Source organism: Lycorma delicatula, chromosome 1, assembly GCF_047948215.1.
Source record: "Lycorma delicatula isolate Av1 chromosome 1, ASM4794821v1, whole genome shotgun sequence".
NCBI lineage: Eukaryota > Metazoa > Arthropoda > Insecta > Hemiptera > Fulgoridae > Lycorma > Lycorma delicatula.
In genome coordinates, this window is record NC_134455.1 from 365,127,624 (window position 1) to 365,149,504 (window position 21,881).

Sequence of the window (21,881 nt, forward strand, 5' to 3'; positions counted from 1 at the left end):
GATGCAGCATTGTGTCTTTGATGGCTGGTCTGAAGCGGGCAACTCTTTTCCGCAGTCTTTCAAGAATTTCTTGGTAAACATACTGATTTACAGTCTGTTCTGTAGACAAAAACTCCTTATGAACAACGGCATTATTATCGAAGAAACAAATTAGCATGGTTTTTATTTGACTTATGATGCTGCATTATAACAATGTACCTTGTTATACACCACTCCTAATTAATGAGTTTTTGGCAAAGAAAAACCATTCCTGTAGTTCCTCAACCACCTTATTCACCTAACAAGTCCCTACGAATTTTTGCTGTTCCCGACTTTAAAAACCACCTCAAAGGACACCATTAAGGAACAGTAGAAAACATTAAAAAAATGTAACTGTCCAATTTCTGAGTTCCAACACTGCTATGATGAGTGGGAAAACCATCTGAAGCATTGCGTGGCTTCCCAAGGGAACTATTTCGAAGGTGATAGAGTCCATGTATAATTGGATTGTGAATAAAACATTTTTCTGAAACAGTCTCATTACTTTATTTACAGGCCTCGTAAAATAAGTTTATATTTACAAACGATAAAGAAGCCTCAGAGGTCAATCCAAAACAAATGACATAGGATGCTGATGACACTTGACCAACTACACGACAATGCCTGGTCCACTCATCAGACTGCACAAAGGCTTTATGTGGTGATCAGAATAAGAGTAACAGTAGTTACTTTTATGCCAAGTAACTACCATTTTATCACATGAGGACAGTCTCTGGTTGGCTACCCAAGTTTTGAAATTAAAGAGAGGCTCATAGATGGATTTACTAACTGGTTTGAGATTTTAGCAGCAGCTTTTTTTCCTAGCATTAGGAATCAGGTAATACTAGTGTCGGTAAAAAATGTTTCTGAGTATATATAGTGACTGTATGGAGAAAAAATGTAGAATGTACTTCCTTATATGGTTTTTTATTCACTGTAAAGTAAAATGGAATATTGCTAACTTATAAAATTTAAAAGTAATACAAATAAACCTTTTCCAACTTCTGAGTTTTTTCAACTAACCTATCACATCTGGAACAGCATTTTCAAGTCAATTTTTCTTTTATTCTCCATTCCACTTACCTATGCAGCAAAGTGATAGTATCTATTATTTATTCATAATTTTCTGGATTCAAATCTGAATCAGGATTGGCATTTCTTCAAACACATTAGAAAACTTCATTCTTATTTACCTATAATCGGGTGTAAACATGCTATTACTAAAGACAGAATTAAAAAAAAAAAATATTAGGAAAAACTTACAGATAATCAGACACTGTAGGTAAAATAATAATGATGATGAGAAACATTAGTATTACACAGAAATTCAAAATTAAAATTTTTTAATTGTGAATTTAATAATCCTTTCCAAGAAAGGATTAAATGCCAATGACTGATGTACCATTTAAAATAGTATTATAACTAAATGATATTAACAATACCTTTTTAAAAAAACATAAAAATAAAAAAATTGGCAGAAAAATTCAGGAGAAAAAAAGTCCAAGTAAATAATAAACATACTATTATTTATTAAGATCTACATGGCATGGTGATAAAATATAACAACTATACTAATATACAGATAGAATATAATACTAACTAAAGAAGTATATTGAATCCAAAACATTCTCTAATTCAAATTTCCCTTTAGGCGGAACTTTCTTAAGGATAGAGTTTAGGCGAATCTTTGCTGATCTCATTTTGTCTTTTTCCATATCTCTAGAAAAAAAATAATAACATTGAATATAATCAACCATTAGAAAAACCAAGATTTTTTATATAAAATATATTTCATGCGTACAACACAAGTTTATATTAATTTTTTTTATTTAAAAAAATAATGTCTTAACGTGTTTATTATAATATAATAAAATAAAATGAATAGAAGCACTGTTATTTAACTGATTAACAGCCAATAGTATCTAAATGAAACTTTTCGTAAAGATTTTTTATTTTTAATCTCTACAAGATTTTTTGCAGTTTGTACAATTTGCCTTATTTTATTAGGTGTTTTAATCACAAAAAAATTATAGGTTTTAGGTTTAGGTTTATAATTAGGTTATAGGGTTTTAATTAGCAAGTTTATTTGCATATCAACTTACTGTACTTTACGAGATCGTGTAACCGCTTCTGTATAAGGTCCATAATGATCATGATATACATGTTAAAAATAATATTTCCACTTTAAGTGTTGCTTTTATTCATTAAGTTTATTTATTTTGAAAACTGATAATGAATACTGGTTGTTAAAAATAATGGTGTGAATGACTGAATCTCTGACATATGGAGTGATGAATCACTTGTTAAGGGAGCAACAAATTATTCTTATATTACAAATAATATCTTTGCAATCCCATATTATACAATTTTTATGTTCAAATTGTTAAATTTTTGTTTTGACTATCATTTTACTATTTTCAGACATCGTTATTTTATAAAATGTTCAGTTTCTACATTTGTCAATAATCAGAATTTACAATTTGGGGTTTTTCTTATCGATGAAGAAATGGTACCATATTTTGATAGGCATTCAGGAAAAATGTTTATCATGGGAAAACAAACTAGGTTTGGATTTAAGCTTTGGCATTTGTGTATTCAGATGTGTATTTCTACCAATTTATTCCATACAAAGATGCAAGCAAAGAAAAATCTGAATATTGTCTTTGAACACAAGTAGCACTGTTAAATGTGTATCCAATCCTAATGAGCACAGAATTTTTTTTGACAATTTTTTTTCTTCATATGATCTGTTTAATTTACTGAACGAAAAATATTTTAGCAAATATATTTTGCGACTGGCACTGTCAGAGAAAATAGGCTTCCTCACTGCCCACTGAAAAAACAAATTTCACAATTGCTAGATAGAATGATAATGCAGTGGTGACAGTTACCAGTAACCACAATGGCATATCCTTATATCCATTATCAAATATGAAAAGATATAGCTCAAAAGAAAGACACCATTATTTGTTCAGCCATTAATGATAGCAGATTATACAAGTAAGAGTGGTGTTGATTTCTATGACAATGGTAATGTAAATTATAGATTTTGAGTATACGGAAAAAATAGTGGTGGCCATTGTTTACAAATACTGTTGATTCTATTATAGTAAATTCATAGAAAATATACCGACTTGCAAGTAACACTAAAATCAATCATACTGATTTTTAGGACTTCCCTTGTATTATCAATAGAGTGAAGAAATAAAAATACCAAGAAGAATTGCTGAAAATGAAGAAAAAAGTAAAAATAATCTTCCTTCACCATCTGGCAACCAAAGGTCATCATCGAAAAACAGTTTACCATCAGATATTCATTAAGATCAAATAGGACACATTATTTCAGAGCATGTGAAAAAAGCCAAACAAAGATGTAAGCTATGCAAAAACCGTACAATTTTGTATGTATAAAATCTTTAAGTGCACCTATATTCAAAATGTTTTCACAAATTTCATTTGCAGCAAAGAAAATAAAACATGTTTTTAATAAATAAAAAAAAAAAAAAAAATTAAAATAGTTTATTTGCAACTGTATTACTTTTAGTTAAATAAATTCTAACATAAATTGTTCAGTCTTATTACATTCTTCAGAAAATGACATTTTTTGCATGCTTTTGCCAAAGGTGCATAAATGAACCATTTTATTCCTGAGTGATAATTGATTTTTTTGCTGATATGAAAATATTTCTAGCTTTATTTTCTAGTTTTTGTTTATATATACATTACAGTGAACATGATTTTTAAAATACTAATAGTATGTTTTAGTTGATTTTCACTATTTTGTGACAAAACCTTCTGTAAAATAGGATAAATACCTTTACTATCTAATGATAGTAAAATTTTACATTTTATTTTTACGTCACACACTCTGAGTAAAAGACAGTTGTAATAAAATGGCTGACACAAATAGTTATAGCATCGAGGAGCGATTAGTGACAAGAGTATGCATTGATGAACAACATACAAATAAAACAATGAAGTTAATTAGTGATATGTTTCGGCAATACTTTAATAAGCCGCCACCACAAAAAGCAACAATACAATGTTGGCTTAGGAAAAATGTGTGTTTGATTTAGGCATTGTTAAAGGAGTGGATGAAGTTAATGCGGTTAGAAACATTAGAGTGAATTATGTGCTGCTGTTGCAGATTCCATTGAACAATCCCCAATGAAATCAACTTGTAAATGATCAGCTGAACTTCATATACCGCAGATGACAATACAAGACCATATAAAAATGACTAGAACGTTAGGCCATTTCATCCGATGTTCATCAATGAACTGTCAGATGCAGATGCGGAACGTCATGCTGCATCCTGCCAGGCTTTATTAGAGACATTCCTCGCTGCAGTCCACCATAGAAAGGTGCTTTTTACTGACAATGTTGCAATCTATCGCAGTTCACCTGCCAGAAATATGGCAGGTGATTTTCTTTTGGGCAAAAGAAAATCCTTATTACGCAACAAGAGTTGGAAAGAAATCCACTGTACATCATGATATGGACTGGAATGACATTCATTTGTTAGGTCCTATTTTTTTGATGGACCAGTGAATGCGCAAACTTATTTAGAGATACTGTGATATTAACCACGCCTCCAGGCATGGCTAATACCACAACACAATGCACAGCTTCAAGAGAAGGATCTCGTGGAACAAATATCGTTGAGGCAGGATGGGGAGCACCTGCACATTTTCCTCTATCAGTCTGCGGGTTTCTGAATGAAAAATTTCCAGGACTTTGGATTGGCCACAGTACTCCAGCATCACCAGCTCCATTATGATGGCCACCACGAAGTCCTGATCTCAGCACACCAGACAATTCGTTATGGGGAATCAAGGCACATGTATCTGCACGTCACTACATCACAAATTGTTGTGAGGGTTGCCTTCCATAATATAACACAAGAAATGCTCTGTTGCATGTAACAGAGGACATGGCGAAGTATAGAACTGGGTGTGCAACACCAGGGCGAACACCCAGACCCACTGGACCATTAAAATTAATACTATCTATCAAGTAAATAAATAAAATAATTCATTATTATATTGCATTTTTCATTTATAACTCAAAACAAATTTTTAGTTCTAACTTTAGGGGGTACGGTGACTTCATGGCCACCTGTATATTTTTCAAGTCAGAAGTTGTCAAACAGACAATTGATCAGATATATGAGTGTTCAATGCATGTTTTAACAAACGCTAGAAACGTAAAAATTATGAAGTGCTGTAAAATCTTAATATTATTGTATTATTAATAGATTCTTACATATTTTTATAGCTGTACATTTGAATAAGAAATGAAGAAAGATTTTCAAGTATGGGCTGAGAATGAAGAGCAACAAATTGTTCTCGACAAATCTGAAACATAAAGAATATTTCAATAAGTATAATTAAATAAACAACTACATGGATTTGGCAGATTTAAAAAAAAAAAATTAATCCATTATCTTAACTTTTATATTTGATTTATATATTACCTAAAGTAGCGTAATTTTAATACAACTTTAACAGATAAATGGATGAACTTATCAGATGAGATGGATAACTGGTGTTATATGATGTTTATTAAAACTTATTAAAATAAGAGTATTTTAATGTTTAAAAATGGTTAGGTGAGTCTCTAGGTTAAACTATGCCCTTCAATAATTTAATAATAAAACATCTTCATTTCCTGAAACAAAATTTTTCTTCAAATAAAAGACCTCTGAAATGTTCTGTGCTCTACCAGTTAAATAACTGTCATTCACTAAGTAAACAGGCATACAAATTCAGTTAAAAGAACATCTAGATAAAAATGTAATTCAAAATTATAAGCTAGCATTCCTTTCATAAATTTAAAGTAAATGATTTGACAATTACTTTAATATCCATAACTACCGTCAATCATTTAACAATGGAAAGTCCTTCTGAAAACTGCACCTATGAAGAACAGCCTTCTAAAATAAAATGTCTGATATCAGAATGCATAGTAAAGCCACTTGAATTTAGTCTCATATGCTTAATAGTAAAACTTGTCTGAATTATGTAAATTTCTATAAGTGGGTTAAACAATTCAAAAGTGACCACATAAGTGTCACTTATAATTAATATGGTGGACTGCTGATTAAGTCACAACTCCAGCTTTGGAATCTAACATTTATAAATTTAATCAAAGAAATGGGTAACTTAATACAAGGGTGAATCAAATATTAACTGTTATTTTTTGTATAAATTTATTGATTACAATAAACACAATTTATACCTAATCATTTCTCTATATAATCTCTGCACAATCTTAACAATTTTGCCAATGATTATAAATGAATAACAATTTTGGAAGCTTGAATATTCCTTGTTCATAAAATGTATGAATATGAGTCGTCAACCAATTGCGCATGCACTCCTCTATGTCTTCATTGTTTCGAATCGTTCCCCTCCAGGTGATTATTTCAAGGGCACAAACAAAAAATAGTAATAGGAGGACAAATCTGGACTGTAGGGAGGGTGGCTGAAGGTTTCCCAGTGCATTTTTCCAATTTATCTCTTGTAAAAATCGCAGTGTGCAGTCCGGCATTGTCATGGAGAAGGATGACATCTCTGATGTGCATACCTCATCTTTTGTTTTGATGGGCGGCTTTTGTGGACTGCAGCAGCTGGCAATAGTAAACCACATTCACCATTCATTGATTGTGGAGAAAATCAATGAGTAAAACTCCCCTCGAGTCAAAAATAAAACTTTTCCGGCTCACAGAGAGGTTTTTGGTCTTCACTGGGCAGCCGTCATCCTTCCTCCACCACTCCTTACTTGCCGTTTTTGACTCCAAAGAATAATGAAGGACCCTTCTCTCATCACACGTGACGATGCGCCACAAAAAATCATCCCCTTCTTGCCAAAATCAATTCAGAAGTCCCTCACAGATTTCCAAAATAATCTGTTTTTGATTTTCGGTCAACAACCTCGGAACCCACTGAGTACTAATTTTTCTAAAGCCATAATGATCAGTGATAATGGATTGGGCACTCCCAAAGCTAATACCCACTTCTGACACGATTTCTTCAACAATGAACCAGCAATCACCTTCGATTGGTACCAGTTCTCGAATGGCACAGATGTTGCAGCTGTGAGACTTGGACCTTAGGCATCAACCATGATTTTCATTTTCTACACTTTCTCACTCACCCTTAAATTGTCTGGCCCACAGTTCTGAGAGAGTGTATCATTACCAAACTGTACCTTTAAATGAGTTAAAATTTCCACAGGTTTAATGCCTTCATTAGTTAAAAACTTTATGAATTTATGTTGTGCAACACACAACAGAACCTCTTGCTCATTCATGGCTGTACTGAAGTCAGTACAGCCATGAATGAGCTCGTTCCTCCTCTCTAACACACTGAAAATTAACCCCCCCACTCTGCCATCCAGCTCAGAACTGGTTACTGTGTAGAATAGTAAAATTACCATTTAAATTTGATTCACCCTCATAGTACAAATAATTTATGAAAATTATAATATAAGAATTGATACAATTTGATCAAAAGTTCATGACAAAGTGAACTATCAAAACATGTTCAAGATGGAATTCCGAGAGAGCTTGCCAATGATCATAATAAAAAATGCTACTTTAGTAAGGATTCAATTTTGAAAGAGTGGTGACTTGTAATACGATCTACATCAGTTATGCAAGTAATCCAATCTAAGCTGCAAAGTATGCAGTAAAAGTATTACTGTTCCCCAGCCAGGTAATGAAAACATCACACAGTTAACAATGTTCTATTATGTTAAAGGTAGAATTTTTTATGCTATTTTAGAAAGACAGCATATTACTAATAGTCACTATTTAAATGATATACCTGAAAACAGACAAGACTGAATGCATTTGTCACAACAAGTTTCCCACTGCTGGAAATATTTTTATAATTCCTGAAGAGAACCACTCTCCACAATCTACAGCAATTTTTACTTCCTTCACAGTACAAAATTTGAGTTTTTTCTCCTATGCAGGAACAAGAAAGTTGTATGGAGCAAGATCAGGCAAGTAGAGAGGGTAAGAAACAATGGTCATCTTATTTTTCAACAAAAAAATGTTTGACACAGACAGCAGTTGGGCTCGAATGGTGTCATGGTGCAAAAACCAATCACCAATGGCCACTCTCCCATGTTGCCAGACATTTCTGTCACACACTATTATATAATCTCTAATGTCCAGAGAAATACTGATTGACCATCTGTCCAAGAGGAACGAATTGTCTGTGAACAATCCCATTCATATAAAAAAAAGTCACACTTGACTGAACTAGCTGTGCTTTTTTTGGTGTTTTGTGAACTCTGTGATTTCCAATAGCTTGATTGTAGTTTCATTTCTGGGTCATAACCATAGTACAATTCTCATGTCACAATTTTAGAAAGAAATGTGGATAATTTTGAAGTCAGTCCTTCAAATCACGGCACACATTAACACCTGGTTTTCTGATCTATGAACAACAAAGGCACAAATTTTGCAGCTACACATTTCATGTTCAAATAGTCAGTTAAAGTTTGTTTGGTAACTCTAAGATACTCAAGTCAGTTCAGAAATCTCTTTAATAGTCTGACAACAATCTTTGCAAATTGCACTGCAAACTTTTTCAAGATCTGTCATTTTTAATTACAAAAAGTTGGTCAGATCTTGGTCGATCTTAAAATCATATTTCTATTAGTTTGAAACATGAAAATCACTCATAAACCTGTTTTACTTACAGCTTTCCCTATAAGATAACTTTGAAGAATCTCTACTGTTTCAGAAGCCAAAATAGCAAACAAAATTTATACAGACGGTTCTTTATGATCAGAACACGTTTAATAAGCATCAAATAAAAGCAGACATGGAATGCCTTACTAACAATACAGACAATGCTACTTAAGCAGATGTACAGAATACTGTAAACCTGCTACACCTAGTAGCAGAATTCCCCATTATGCTTCACATACAGATTCCAGTTATTTTTGGGTGCCTGCTCCTGTACAATTATATTTGAATTATAAAAACAGTGTAATAATATTAAATTTATTAATGTACATGTTTCCAACTTCCCTTTTAAAAAAGTAACTGAAATCTAGCAGTAAATAGCTAACATTAAAGGACCAGCAAAAATTCTTTCCCAAACTAATACCTATCTTGGTCAAAAATGGCATCACTTTTCTGATTTTACATTACATAAAAAAGGAAATGAGAAATTCAAAACTATATCACAAAGTAGCCAAATCTGTATGAAAATCCTATATTTATAGTGAGTATTGTATTGTATGGTATTGCATAATACAATTAAATTTTTAAAAGATTCAATTAACTTCTCAATGCCCCCAATAGCAAATTCATCAAGAAACATGGATCATCAAAACGTTTATTCTTCAATACAAACTCAAATGTTTTTACTATATGGGTAACTCATTAGAATTACTGGCGGTTTCTGAGCTCATCTATTACTGAAAATAACGAAAAAAGTTCATATAAGCACGGGTCCATAAAGACTCTGTTAGTTAGTTATGGTTAGTGAAAGATTTTGCCCCGAATCCTGGGTATAGTAAATAAAACCATCCTGAAATGATAGGAGCATGAATTAAGGGATAATTTTGATGATTCTTATGGTTTTTGAAATGATGAATTGGATAAAAGAGGTTCCAGAACCATATCTCCAGTACTTTTCATATTGTTTGATGTAAAAAGAAAAATTTAATTATAAAAGTTCATACACTTCATGAATATGAACTTGTATACAATACTTTTCATTCAACTCATTTCACACCCAAAAATCTTACCTCCACAGCCAGTCTATTACTCTAAAAATTGCTCATTTAAATATGTTGATGCAGCATGTGAGAAGTGGGGAGGCAGCCCTTCATGTTGAAAGTAAATGTGATATTTTGATGCTAGTGAAACATCTTCTAATAGCAGCGGCAGTAATTCCTAGTAAATATCAGAATTTAAATGTCCTGAGAGAATAAATGGCCCAGTTAGCAGATCGTAAATTTGACCACATCACATATTGATGCTAAATGGTGCCGGGCATTCTACTGTCTTGTGTGGATTGACTTAGCCCAAGTGTGTTGCAAAGGATATTGACACATTGATATTACTGAGCCTTGTCAGTACATAAAATGAAACTGTACAACTGGTGGTTCACATGCAACTAATAGCAATATTGCAAATGAAGAGGATCTTCTGGTTAAGATTTTGTACTTGTTGATTATGGAAAGGTACAGCTTGCTGTTATGAAGTGTCCTCCACACCATAAGCTGGAAAACTTTAAACTGTTGAGAGAGGCATCCAGACGGAACTGAGTAACCTCGATAATGATTTCATTAATATCGACATCATGATGGGCAGAACAGTTGTGGTATTAATGCTGTGAAATGCGTCTGTTTCTCATAGCATATAAAATGTTCCACGAACTGTTTTAGGATTTAGAACTCTGCAGTTAGGAAAACATCTTTGATATTCTGAGCAGCAGCGGCATTTCCAAAATACATCCCCAAGGTAAATGTTGTATTCTTCAGTTGTAAATTACAGAGGCATTGCTACAATATGACACATATTAAAACATACACATAGTGCACTTAATTAAATGATCCTTACTGGAAAAAATTCACAGCAGTAACACAGATCATGCAGTGCACTGATGACATGAAATAAAATATGCAGTTAGCTGGCCAGCTGATTTCTGTGTATCCAATTTATGAATCATAAGTTTTTAAATTTTCAATTTAATAGTCAATTCAAGAAAGATGCATAAACTTTATTGTCTGAATAACATTAGTACTGGTTTTTTTATTTTATTAATTTAATTTTTATCTTTTATACAACACTATATTTTGTATCACTGCATTTGTAGAAAAGCAAACATGCTTTGTACGTGAAATCCCTTCGTTTTCATATGGTCATGTTAGCAATTAAGAAATTACAAGTTAAGAAATCAACTATATTTGTTTTTTATTTTGGGCTATTTTAGATCAATTTTCTCAGAATTAAATTCTCTACAAATATCGATAATAAATTTTATGCATTTATTAGTCACTTAACAATTTTTTTTATTTTTACAAACATAAAAAAAGTTTTTACACATTAAATTTTTCTGTTTAAAGTTGGACATTATGAAAACTATTGGAGATGTGGTTCTGGAACCTGTTTTATTCAATTTGTCAGTTCAAAACCATAAGAAACCAACAGATTTACTGCTTAATTTGGGTTCCTAGAATTTCAGTATGGCTTTATTTCACTCTTTAACCTGAAATCAGGGCAAATCTTTCACTAGCCTTTACTCACAAACACATCATTTCTGGATCCATTTTTATTAAAAATTTTTCATTATTCTCACTAACATAATGAAGTCAGAAACCACCAGCAACACTACATGAATCACTCTGTATTTTAATTGCAGTAGTGTGCAGAGATAAATTTAGAGTAAAACGTCTGTTGTAACGAGATTTAGATTTGTTTACTACTAAACTTGAATATTTATCAGAAAACTGGAGAAAAAAGCCTCTATTATTTCAAACACAATTAAGAATCCTAATTTAAAAAACTAAAATTTTGTTTATTTCAAAATTACTTTTTAATATTAGATTGGGATTAAAAATTTTATTAAAGAAAAATACATGTATTGTTTATACGAGGTGCGACAATAAAGTAATGAGACTGATGTGAAAAAAATTTTGCTTACCGTTTTAGTCATGTTTAGTGTTGTTCCCCTCTGATTGCACACACTTATTCCAGCGCTTCCGCCATTGATGGTAACATTTCTGGAACTAATCTTCTGTAATATCCTCCAAGACCCTTGTCACAGCTTTTTGGATATCTTGTGTTGTTTGAAAATGGTGTCCCTTGACCGCCATTTTGACTCTTGGAAATAGAAAAAAGTCGCACAGAGCGATATCTGGTGAATAAGGTGGCTGTGGTAGTACTGAAATTTGTTTTGACGTTAAAAATTGCTATAATGACAGAGCAGTATGGGATGGCGCATTATCGTGATGCAGAATCCAATTATCAGCAATGTTGGCACGGACACGAAGAACTCATTTACGAAGTCTTTCTAAAATTTCTTTGTAGATATATTGGTTAACTGTTTGTCCAGGAGGCACCCACTCTTTATGAACAATTCCCTTGGAATCGAAGAAGCACACAAGCATGCATATTTCACTTTTGACTTTGACATGTGAGCTTTTTTTGGTCTGGGTGATCCCTTTGAGCACCATTGCGAAATTTGGTGTTTTGTCTCTGGATCGTATTGAAAAAACCAACCTTCATCACCAGTGATAACACAGCTCAACAAATCTGGATTGATTTCCGTTTGCTCTAACATTGCTGCCACTAACATGACTGCCACATTTTTCCGTGTTTCTCGCTGTTGTTGTGTGAGATTTTTGGGGACCATTTTTGCACAAATCTTTCTCATACCAAGATCTTCAGTTAATATTAGACGAACCGTTTCTCGATCGATGTTGAGTTCTTCTGCAATCATTTTCACGGATAATCTTCGATCAGATAGTACGATTTCACGCACCCTGGTCAAGTTGACATCTGTCCGTGAGGTTGATGGTCGTCCACTGCGGTCTTCATCTTCAACATTCGTTCTGCCTTCACTAAAAATTTTATGCCACCGAAAAACTAGAGCTCTTGACATAACCTCCTCTCCGAAAGCCTTCTGAAGCTTACCATAAGTTGACGTCGCGTTTTTACCCGATTTAACGCAAAAAGAAATGGCATACCATTGCGCAATATTTTGCGGTTTCATTTCTGTGACGAGAGACACAAACACGTGTTCACTTATTACAGCACAACTCACGACTGAGCAGTTGCATCAATGTGCCGCTTGGACTAGAAGTAGCTTATAAACCAAGGTCAAAGATGGTGTGCCTACGCAAGCTGCAGGGTTGCCACATCTTATAAAGAAAAATCAGTCTCATTACTTTATTGTCGCACCTCGTATTATTATTGTTACTATCCAAGATACCAACAGTAGTAAGTTATTATTTACTACGTAAACTTTTAAAAAAATAAATATATATAATATGAAGTTGAAAACTTATTAATAATAAAAAAATTGTATATTATATTAAGCAAATGGGAACTCTCATAAAAAATGTTGAATTCTCAAAAATTATTTACTCTCTCTCACAAATATTAATTATTTATATATATATATTTTGTTTTTTAGAAAATTCAAATAATTCATACTGACCTCTATACTAATAAAATTTAATGTTGAATGAAACTTAACAAAACACAGTAAATGGATAAGTTAAACTTACCATTTTAATTCCAAAAATCAAGTTTCACAAAATCCCACATCTTCAGTTTGTATTTAATTCTATAATTACATTAAAATAAATTGTTTTTATTTTCTTGACTGCTGAAAATGTTATTGTTCTATAAATTTTAAAATTATTACAGATGAATATTGTTGTACATATTGGACAGCAGAATTTGCTGCTTAATCATACATATATATATATATATATATATATATATATATATATATACACAAATCAAAATGAATTAATTTATTAAAGGATATACGAGGCAGACCTTTGGACACAACTAATTTCAGCAAGAAAGTGGGTCGTTACTTATTATAAAATTAAAATTTTAGCCTTACCAACTAAATTAAATCCATATAGACCCAATCTTATCAACCAGATCAATAAACATCAAAATCTATTAGGATTCATACTGATCTGATTAACCATTCAATTAAATTATATTAAAATCTCCAGGGTTAATTATCAAACAGAAAGCTTTTTGTGCAAAACAAAAATCACTTTATAATTAATAACTAACTCACCTTATTCATAATATGTACAGTGCAAGGATGAGTCCAAAAACAATCATGTACAGATACGAAAGTTATACCCTTCTGCTCACAATGTAATGATGTCAACATCATGTGACTGGAATCCAATGAATGAATAAAGTTTGGTGGAAATGCATTCTTCTGTTTCATCACATTTGGTCTCCTACAATTTTAAATGCAAACAATAAATAACCACTCCAACCATCTAATACATACAATAAAGTATTCTGGCAGCAAGACTACATCGTTATAAATTAGTTATTATTAAGCAACTATATAAATAAATGAATGTAGCTTTTAAATCAATTTCATAACAATTAAAAATTTTTAATTCTTTTGAATAACATACCAAACTCTTCCCACACATATAACTAAAACGATACATCCCAATAAAGAGTATAAGTATTAATTATATATCAATAATATATTGTTTTTACTGAGATTAATCTTTTTACGATTTATATTATTCCTCTGAACCGTTAAATTATATTTAAATTCTATTAATATAGATTTTTAATATGGGGTTTAATTAAATATTTCAATCAAGACTGAGGATGTGGGAAAGTTCCCATGAAAGTACTTTCATAGCAAAATGAAGATAAGTCTTACCTCCATATTCTTTACTAGGTAGCTTATATTAATAAAATTTAAAACAATACATTATTTTGCACTCTGATACCCCTATAGAGAAACATTAGAAAATTCCGCTATTAATAATCAGCATCAAAAGCATTTCACTGTAATCTCTTTGTTTAGATCTATACTTTGATAATTTTTCTTGTAATACATGCAATTCAACTTTTTCTCTCTTGTTCAAGCGACTAAAATGAAAGCATTTTGAAAAGTAACTTCAAAGAAAATTATTAAATTTTTCATCTAATCAATATAGTTTCTATTTTTTATCCTACTATAATTCTACAACAAGATTCTCAACTTTATTTTATCACATCTTTGAATGGTAACATCATTAATCAAGGCAAAAGAAAAATAATTTTCTATTCCCTGATGGGCAATCCCCCCTCTCTCTCTCTCTCGCTCTCTCTCTCTCTCTTGCTCTCTCTCTCCCTCTCGCTCTCTCTCTCTCGCTCTCTCTCTCTCTCTCTCTCTCTCTCTCTCTCTCTCTCTCTCTCTCTCTCTCTCTCTCTCTCTCTGTGTGTGTGTGTGTGTGTGTGTGTGTGTGTGTGTATATTAATTATATAATGCACATTTTCATATAGATGCAAATATATATGTAGGCAAATAGGTGGTCAAATGAGTAAAAATACACTGAATAAGATATGTGAAGATTAACAGAAAGATACGACTTACTCAAACATATCTGCAGTGAATCCATTCAACAACCCGATACGACCAAGTGAAGACAATGAATATGAATTATTATGTTTACGTCGTACATATGGCTGAACTACAGGTAAACCTAAAGGAGTAACATACTCAACATTTTGACCACACATTTGCGAAATTAGGCGAGCACATTCGGTGAACCAATCCTGTAAATAATGCACTTTCTTAATAAAAAAAAATAATGATAGGAATTCTTGTGAGAAAATATATACCTTATCCTATAGGTAATCTACACATATTCATAATAATTTACAGAAATATCTTACGTTATACATATTATTTTTACGCTGATTACAAATAACGCATAGCATAAATATGACAGTCAACTACAAAAAAATAAAAATAAAACCAGAGTAATTTTATATTTTCTGATGTACCTAAAAAGAGTCAAACATACTTTAAGGAACAAAGTCAAATTGTATTAAGTACAGCGGTAATTATCTAACTTTAATCAGTGAAGAGTCTTACAACCTAAACAGAAAATCTAATATGGTGATGATGAACTGAAGCAGAATGATGATGAATATGTTACATGAAACATAAAATATTGTATATACGAATTACATCAATTAACAATAATATTTCTCTATTAAAAAAATAAGTAAATAACTAAGAACTATTAAATAACAGTTCTCTATTTAAAAAAAATCCTTTTGGCGTGCCCGAAGGCGAAGGTAGACTTCACCGGGGCAAAATAGGGGTAGGCAAACTCGGATTGTACAAGTTCATAATCAAACGTTACTTTTCACGTTTTATGGACACTACGTTTTCTCATTAGACTACAAGCTATTGTTAAATTTATTAAGACTTCCTTATGATTCCAGTGCCTACTAAGTGAGCTATGATTTTTTTGTCCTTGAAACCCCATTTTTCTCCCCCTTGGCCCTTAACCAAAGAACAGTAGGAACTTTAAACGAATTCGATATTTTACTTAATAAGAAAGATATAGTGATATTTTGTTTTCATTGTTGTTTGTTTTGGTCATCCCTTGCTTTTGAAACCCCATTTTTTCCACCTCCTGGGCCAATGGTTGGCGATATCAAAAAACTTTACTTAGATAAGTTTTAGGCTCTTATCCAAAGAAAAGTAGGAACTTTAAATGAATTTGATATTTTACTTAATAATAAAGTTATAGTGAAAGCCCCCCATTTCCACCCATGATTTTATTTTGCCTATTAATGAACTCAACTGAGAATTTTAGTCATTACATTTTATGTATCAATTTGAAAATGATTGACGCAAAATTACGGCAGTTATCGTGTCCAAAAGAAAGTGAAAAAAAAAAAAATATATATAAACTTTTGGACTGAGGTGGTTTTGGGATCTGGGGGATGTGAAATGAAAGGATATGTCAAATTTTCCGGAAGTCGAATCATGGTACCCATACCCATTACAATAGATAGCTTTCTTATGAAGTCTACCTAATAGATGCAATTTAAAATTCAGATTGACTTTATATCTCAGCTAGTAAAGATTTTGCTCAATATTCTAACAGTTGATTCCCGATTTAAATTTTATACTGCAATAAATATTCAGCATTTAAATATTTTAAATGTACAGTTACAACATTTTATATACTCAAATCTACCAAATTAAATGTAAACAAAAATTTTATAACTTTTTTTTGAGTTTTAGATTTTAAAGCCTTTCTGCTTATAAAACATTTATGCCTGTCTCACCAGAAATAAATAAGAATAATTTTTCTCCCAATTATAACTTTTTCTTCTGCAACAGCATAGATATAAAGGGTAAGTGTAGTGACTGGAAAAATTTTGGGTAATCAGATCTACAAAAACGTCATTTCAAGACCCTCTAGGCCAAAAAAAAAAGTAAAAGAAATTTCCAAAAGGTATTATGCAAGTATGTGTCAACCTGTTATTTGATTAATATTTCTGGACTAGCTCAATATTAACTCTTCAAAAGTAACTCAAAAAATATCTATACATGGGGCAATGATGGCATTAAACTTTTAGACAAAATTAGAAAAGGGGAGGAATATTTTAACCACTTGGATTTTTCATAGAGTGATCGTAGAAAATTGAATTTTACTTATTTAAAACTTATCCAAGTTATATAAAATTCTAGAATTTTAGGTCAATTGTATTTAGGGGTGGGATATATTCAACATTATTTCTTAATAGTTTCCTCATCTTGAAAATCCATTGACAAAAAAAAAGTTGAAATTTGATAATAAAGTTGAAAATATTTATTTTGGATATACCATACATGAGGCACGGTTCAAAAGTAAATGCTGATAAGTTACAAATAATGACTGGCAACAATGATTGGTTTGTGCATGTGTAGTAGCTTTAAGCAGTCTGATGAATATGTAACCGCCACATTGCTACCAGTTCACTGTTGTTTGCCTTCCCAAGACTGTGTGTTAAAATGAGTGCGGTAATAACAAATTTCAACAGTTGTGAAGTTCTATTAGTGACTAGATATCTAATTGCAACACGACATATGCTGCTCAAATTCACCATCAATTGTGTGGATCATAAGGGACCTACCACAATAAGTGAAGGAAAACTGAGGTGATGGTGTCGTGGGGGAAAGTCGTTCAAATGTTCGTGACAAACAGAGAAGTAGCAGGCCTAGTGACTGAACTGATCAACTTGTTGAACATGTGAATGCAAAAGTAAGAGAAAATCATCACTTTATGAGTAGCAATCTTTCTCTAGCATTTTCAGAAGTTTCAAAGTTCAAAGACAACATTGTTGAGAATCGAGACTGACTAAAGTCAGTCATTAGTCATTTCAGTATACTATAAATTGTGTGCAGGATGGTGCCAAAAATGTTGACAATTACTCACAAAGATCACAGAATGACATCTGTAAATGATTTTCTCAAACACTATAACCACAAGGGAGATGATTTTTGCCTGTATCGTCATTGGTGACAAAACTATAGAGTTTGTACAACACAGCTGAGATGAAACAACAATCCATGCAGTGTGTCATTCCAGTATACCTAAACCGTAAAAATTCAAACAAGCCCAGTCTCGAAAGAAAATCACGACAACTGTATTCTGGGACAAAAAGGGCTTTTGACTGATTTCATGGAACCTGGAATATCCACACTATCATTCGTCTATTGTGAAAAACTTTATAAACTCCATTGTGCCATTCAAAACCGACGATGGGAAATGCTGAGATCAGATCAAGAAATTGTTCTTCTTCATGATAACACATATCCACACTTGGTAGAGCATGCACAAAAGAAACAATTCAAAAATTTGAGTGGGGATTGTTGATCTTTCACCCTACAATCTCGATCTTGCGCCCAGTGACTTAGCACTCTTCTTATATATCAAAAACCTGGCTTGCATCTCAATGATTCAAGGAAAATGAAGAGTTGAAAATCACAGTGCACAAGTGGTTACAGTTCATATTTGAAATAAAAATCTGTGTAGGGCAATGAGGAAATTATATAACCCTTTGCAACCAATATATCATTTTTAAGCCAATGACTAAAAGCTGTAAGAGATATATTTTTATAATTTCTCAATCACATATTAAATTTTTTATTTCAAAAATAAACAGTAGAACTATGAATGTAGCATATGAGTTGTTCAATGTGAGTTCATATGTTCATATGAGTTGTTCAATATTCACCAATTGCAGCACCAGTAAGTAATAACTGGTGCAAACAGTGGCTTAACAAAAGCATGTAAAAATAACAATAATGTACAAAGCATAACAATAAACATTTATTGTAATTACTTTATTGTAATGACTAAATAAACAACTTTCAGTAAGTTAAATAGTGACCATTTATTTACTTCTGATAGAATAGAATCTTATGTAAATTTTTACATCATAAAAAAATTAAAAAGATTGTTCAATTTCATTTCCTTCATCACTTGTACGATTTTAGATCACAAAAAATTCTCCCCATTTTTCTACTATTTTAACTTGGACAATATTTAACCATTAATAAAATAAATCTACAACTATTAAGGGTAGGGTTGATATTAACAAAAACCAACCTGCCACATATAAAATTTTCTTTAAAAAACATAAGAAACACATGGTTTCATTAAAAGACTTTACATTGTTTTTGTAAAAAGACAAGTCTTACAATCTGAATTCAGAAATCAGTTTAAGATTAAGTCCTCTGCACCCAACACAAATAAAAAGAATTGGTTACCTGAATCTCTCTCGTAGATGTAAACATTTGTCGAAGACTTTCAAATGTTTTACCAACAAGGTAAGTAGATGCAGACCAAACATATTCATTTGGGAACGCTTCAATATCTGTAATCAAAACAGAATAAGAAGCTTAATATAAATATACACAGGGCACATATTGTTTATAATTAATTCTCTCCCACTCTCTTTCTCATCCGCCCCTCTCCCTAATATATATATATTTGTGTGTGTATGTGTTTGTGTGTGTGTGTTAAAAAGTTAGCTTTTTTTATTTAAGGCTCATAAGCAGCTGCATTACTTGTTCATGTAGAAAGTGTGCCTTTAACTTACATCCATACATAATCAGGCTACAATGTGTTAATTAGAATCTACATCTACACTAAAACAATTAATTGTTAATAGTCATCACGTGCTCCAGTTATCATAATTTATTGCACTTGCATTTATTTTAATTTAAAGTAGTTAGGAATATGCTACTTTATTCTTATTTTTTCGTCTTCAGTCATTTGACTGGTTTGATGCAGCTCTCCAAGATTCCCTATCTAGTGCTAGTCGTTTTATTTCGGTATACCCCCTACATCCTACATCCCTAACAATTTTTTTACATACTCCTCCAAACATTGCCTGCCTACACAATTTTTCGCTTCTACCTGTCCTTCCAATATTAAAGCGACTATTCCAGGATGCCTTAGTATGTGGCCTATAAGTCTGTCTCTTCTTTTAACTATTTTTTTCCAAATGCTTCTTTCTTCATCTATTTGCCGCAATACCTCTTCCTTTGTCACTTTATCCACCCATCGATTTTTAACATTCTCCTACAGCACTGCATTTCAAAAGCTTCTAATCTTTTCTTCTCAGGTACTCCGATCGTCCAAGTTTCACTTCCATATAAAGCTATGTTCCAAACAAATACTTTCAAAAATCTTTTCCTGATGTTTAAATTAATTTTTGATGTAAACAAATTATATTTCTGACAGAAGGCTCGTTTCGCCTGTACTATTCGATATTTTATATCACTCCTGCTTCTTTCTTATTATGGCTTCTTTCTTATGTTCAATTATTACTGTTGCTGTTTGGTTCCTGTAAATGTTAGCAGTTGTTCTTCTATCGCTGTATTTGAACCCTAATTTTTTTAAAATGCTGAACATTTTATTCCATTCTACGTTATCGAATGCCTTTTCTAGGTCTATAAATGTCAAGTATGTTGGTTTGTTTTTCCTTAATCTTCCTTCTACTATTAATCTTAGCGCTAAACTTGCTTCCCTTGTCCCTATAGTTTTCCTGAAACCAAATTGGTGTTCTCCTAATACTTCTTCCCCTCTCCTCTCAATTCTTCTGTACAGAATTCTAGTTAAGATTTTTGATGCATGGCTAGTTAAGCTAATTGTTCCGTATTCTTCACATTTATCTGCTCCTGCTTTCTTTGGTATCATGACTACAACACTCTATTTGAAGTCTGATGGAACTTCCCCTTTTTTAATAAATATTACACACCAGTTAATATAATCAATCAATTGCTTCCTCACATGCAATGCGCAGTAATTCTACAGGTATTCTGTCTATTCCAGGAACCTTTCTGCCATTCAAATCTTTTAAAGCTCTCTTAAATTCAGATCTCAGTATTGTTTCTCCCCTTTCATCCTCTTCAACTTCCTCTTCTTCCTCTATAACACCATTTTCTAATTCATTTCCTCCATATAACTCTTCAATATATTCCACCCACCTATCGACTTTGCCTTTCGTATTATATATCGGTGTACCATCTTTGTTTAACACTTCATTAGATTTTAATTTATGTACCCAAAAATTTTCCTTAACTTTCCCATATGCTTTGTCTATATACCAATGTTCATTTCTCTTTCCACTTCTGAACACTTTTCTTTAATCCACTCTTCTTTCACTAGTTTGCACTTTCTGATTATAGTATTTCTTAATTGTTGATAGTTCCTTTTACTTTCTTCATCATTAGCATTCTTATATATTCTACATTCTTCCATCAGCTGCAATATATTGTCTGAAATCCAAGGTTTTCTACCAGTTCTCTTTGTTCCGACTAAGTTCGCTTCTGCTGATTTAAGAATTTCCTTTTTAACATTCTTCCATTCTTCTTCTAGATTTTCTACCTTATCTTTTTTACCTCTTGAAAAATCCTCCTCAAAAATCTTCTTTACTGCCTCTTCCTCAAGCTTCTTTAAATTCCACCAATTCATCTGACACACCTTTTGAACAGGATTTTAAATCCCAATCTACATTTCATTAACACTAAATTATGGTCGCTGTCAATGTCTGCTTTACGGTAAGTTTTACAGTCGACAAGTTGATTTCTAAATCTTTGCTTAACCATGACATAATCTATCTGATACCTTGTAGTATCACCTGGCTTTTTCCATGTGTATATTCTTGTATTATGAATTTTAAACTGGCTGTTGGCAATAAATAATTTATACTTCATGCAAAACACTAAAAGTCGGTCCCTTCTTTCATTCCTTTTGCCCAGCCCGTATTCACCCACTATGTTTCCTTCCTTGCCTTTCCAATGCTTGCATTCCAATCTCCAGCTATT

At 32.1% G+C, this 21,881-nt stretch overlaps 1 protein-coding gene across 1 annotated transcript in view; it reads right to left on the bottom strand.

The window, feature by feature from the left end:
* Positions 1 to 1,527: 1,527 nt before the first annotated feature.
* PolrMT (mitochondrial RNA polymerase) overlaps positions 1,528 to 21,881 on the bottom strand; it is a 106,150-nt gene continuing 85,796 nt past the window's right edge. Inside the window, exons 21-25 of the mRNA XM_075353653.1 lie at positions 19,317 to 19,423; positions 15,132 to 15,313; positions 13,815 to 13,986; positions 5,284 to 5,375; positions 1,528 to 1,737 (exon numbers count right to left, since the gene is read on the bottom strand). Coding sequence (XP_075209768.1) covers positions 1,614 to 1,737; positions 5,284 to 5,375; positions 13,815 to 13,986; positions 15,132 to 15,313; positions 19,317 to 19,423 — 677 coding nt within the window. The 3' untranslated portion in view covers positions 1,528 to 1,613. The remainder of the gene's footprint in view (positions 1,738 to 5,283; positions 5,376 to 13,814; positions 13,987 to 15,131; positions 15,314 to 19,316; positions 19,424 to 21,881) is intronic.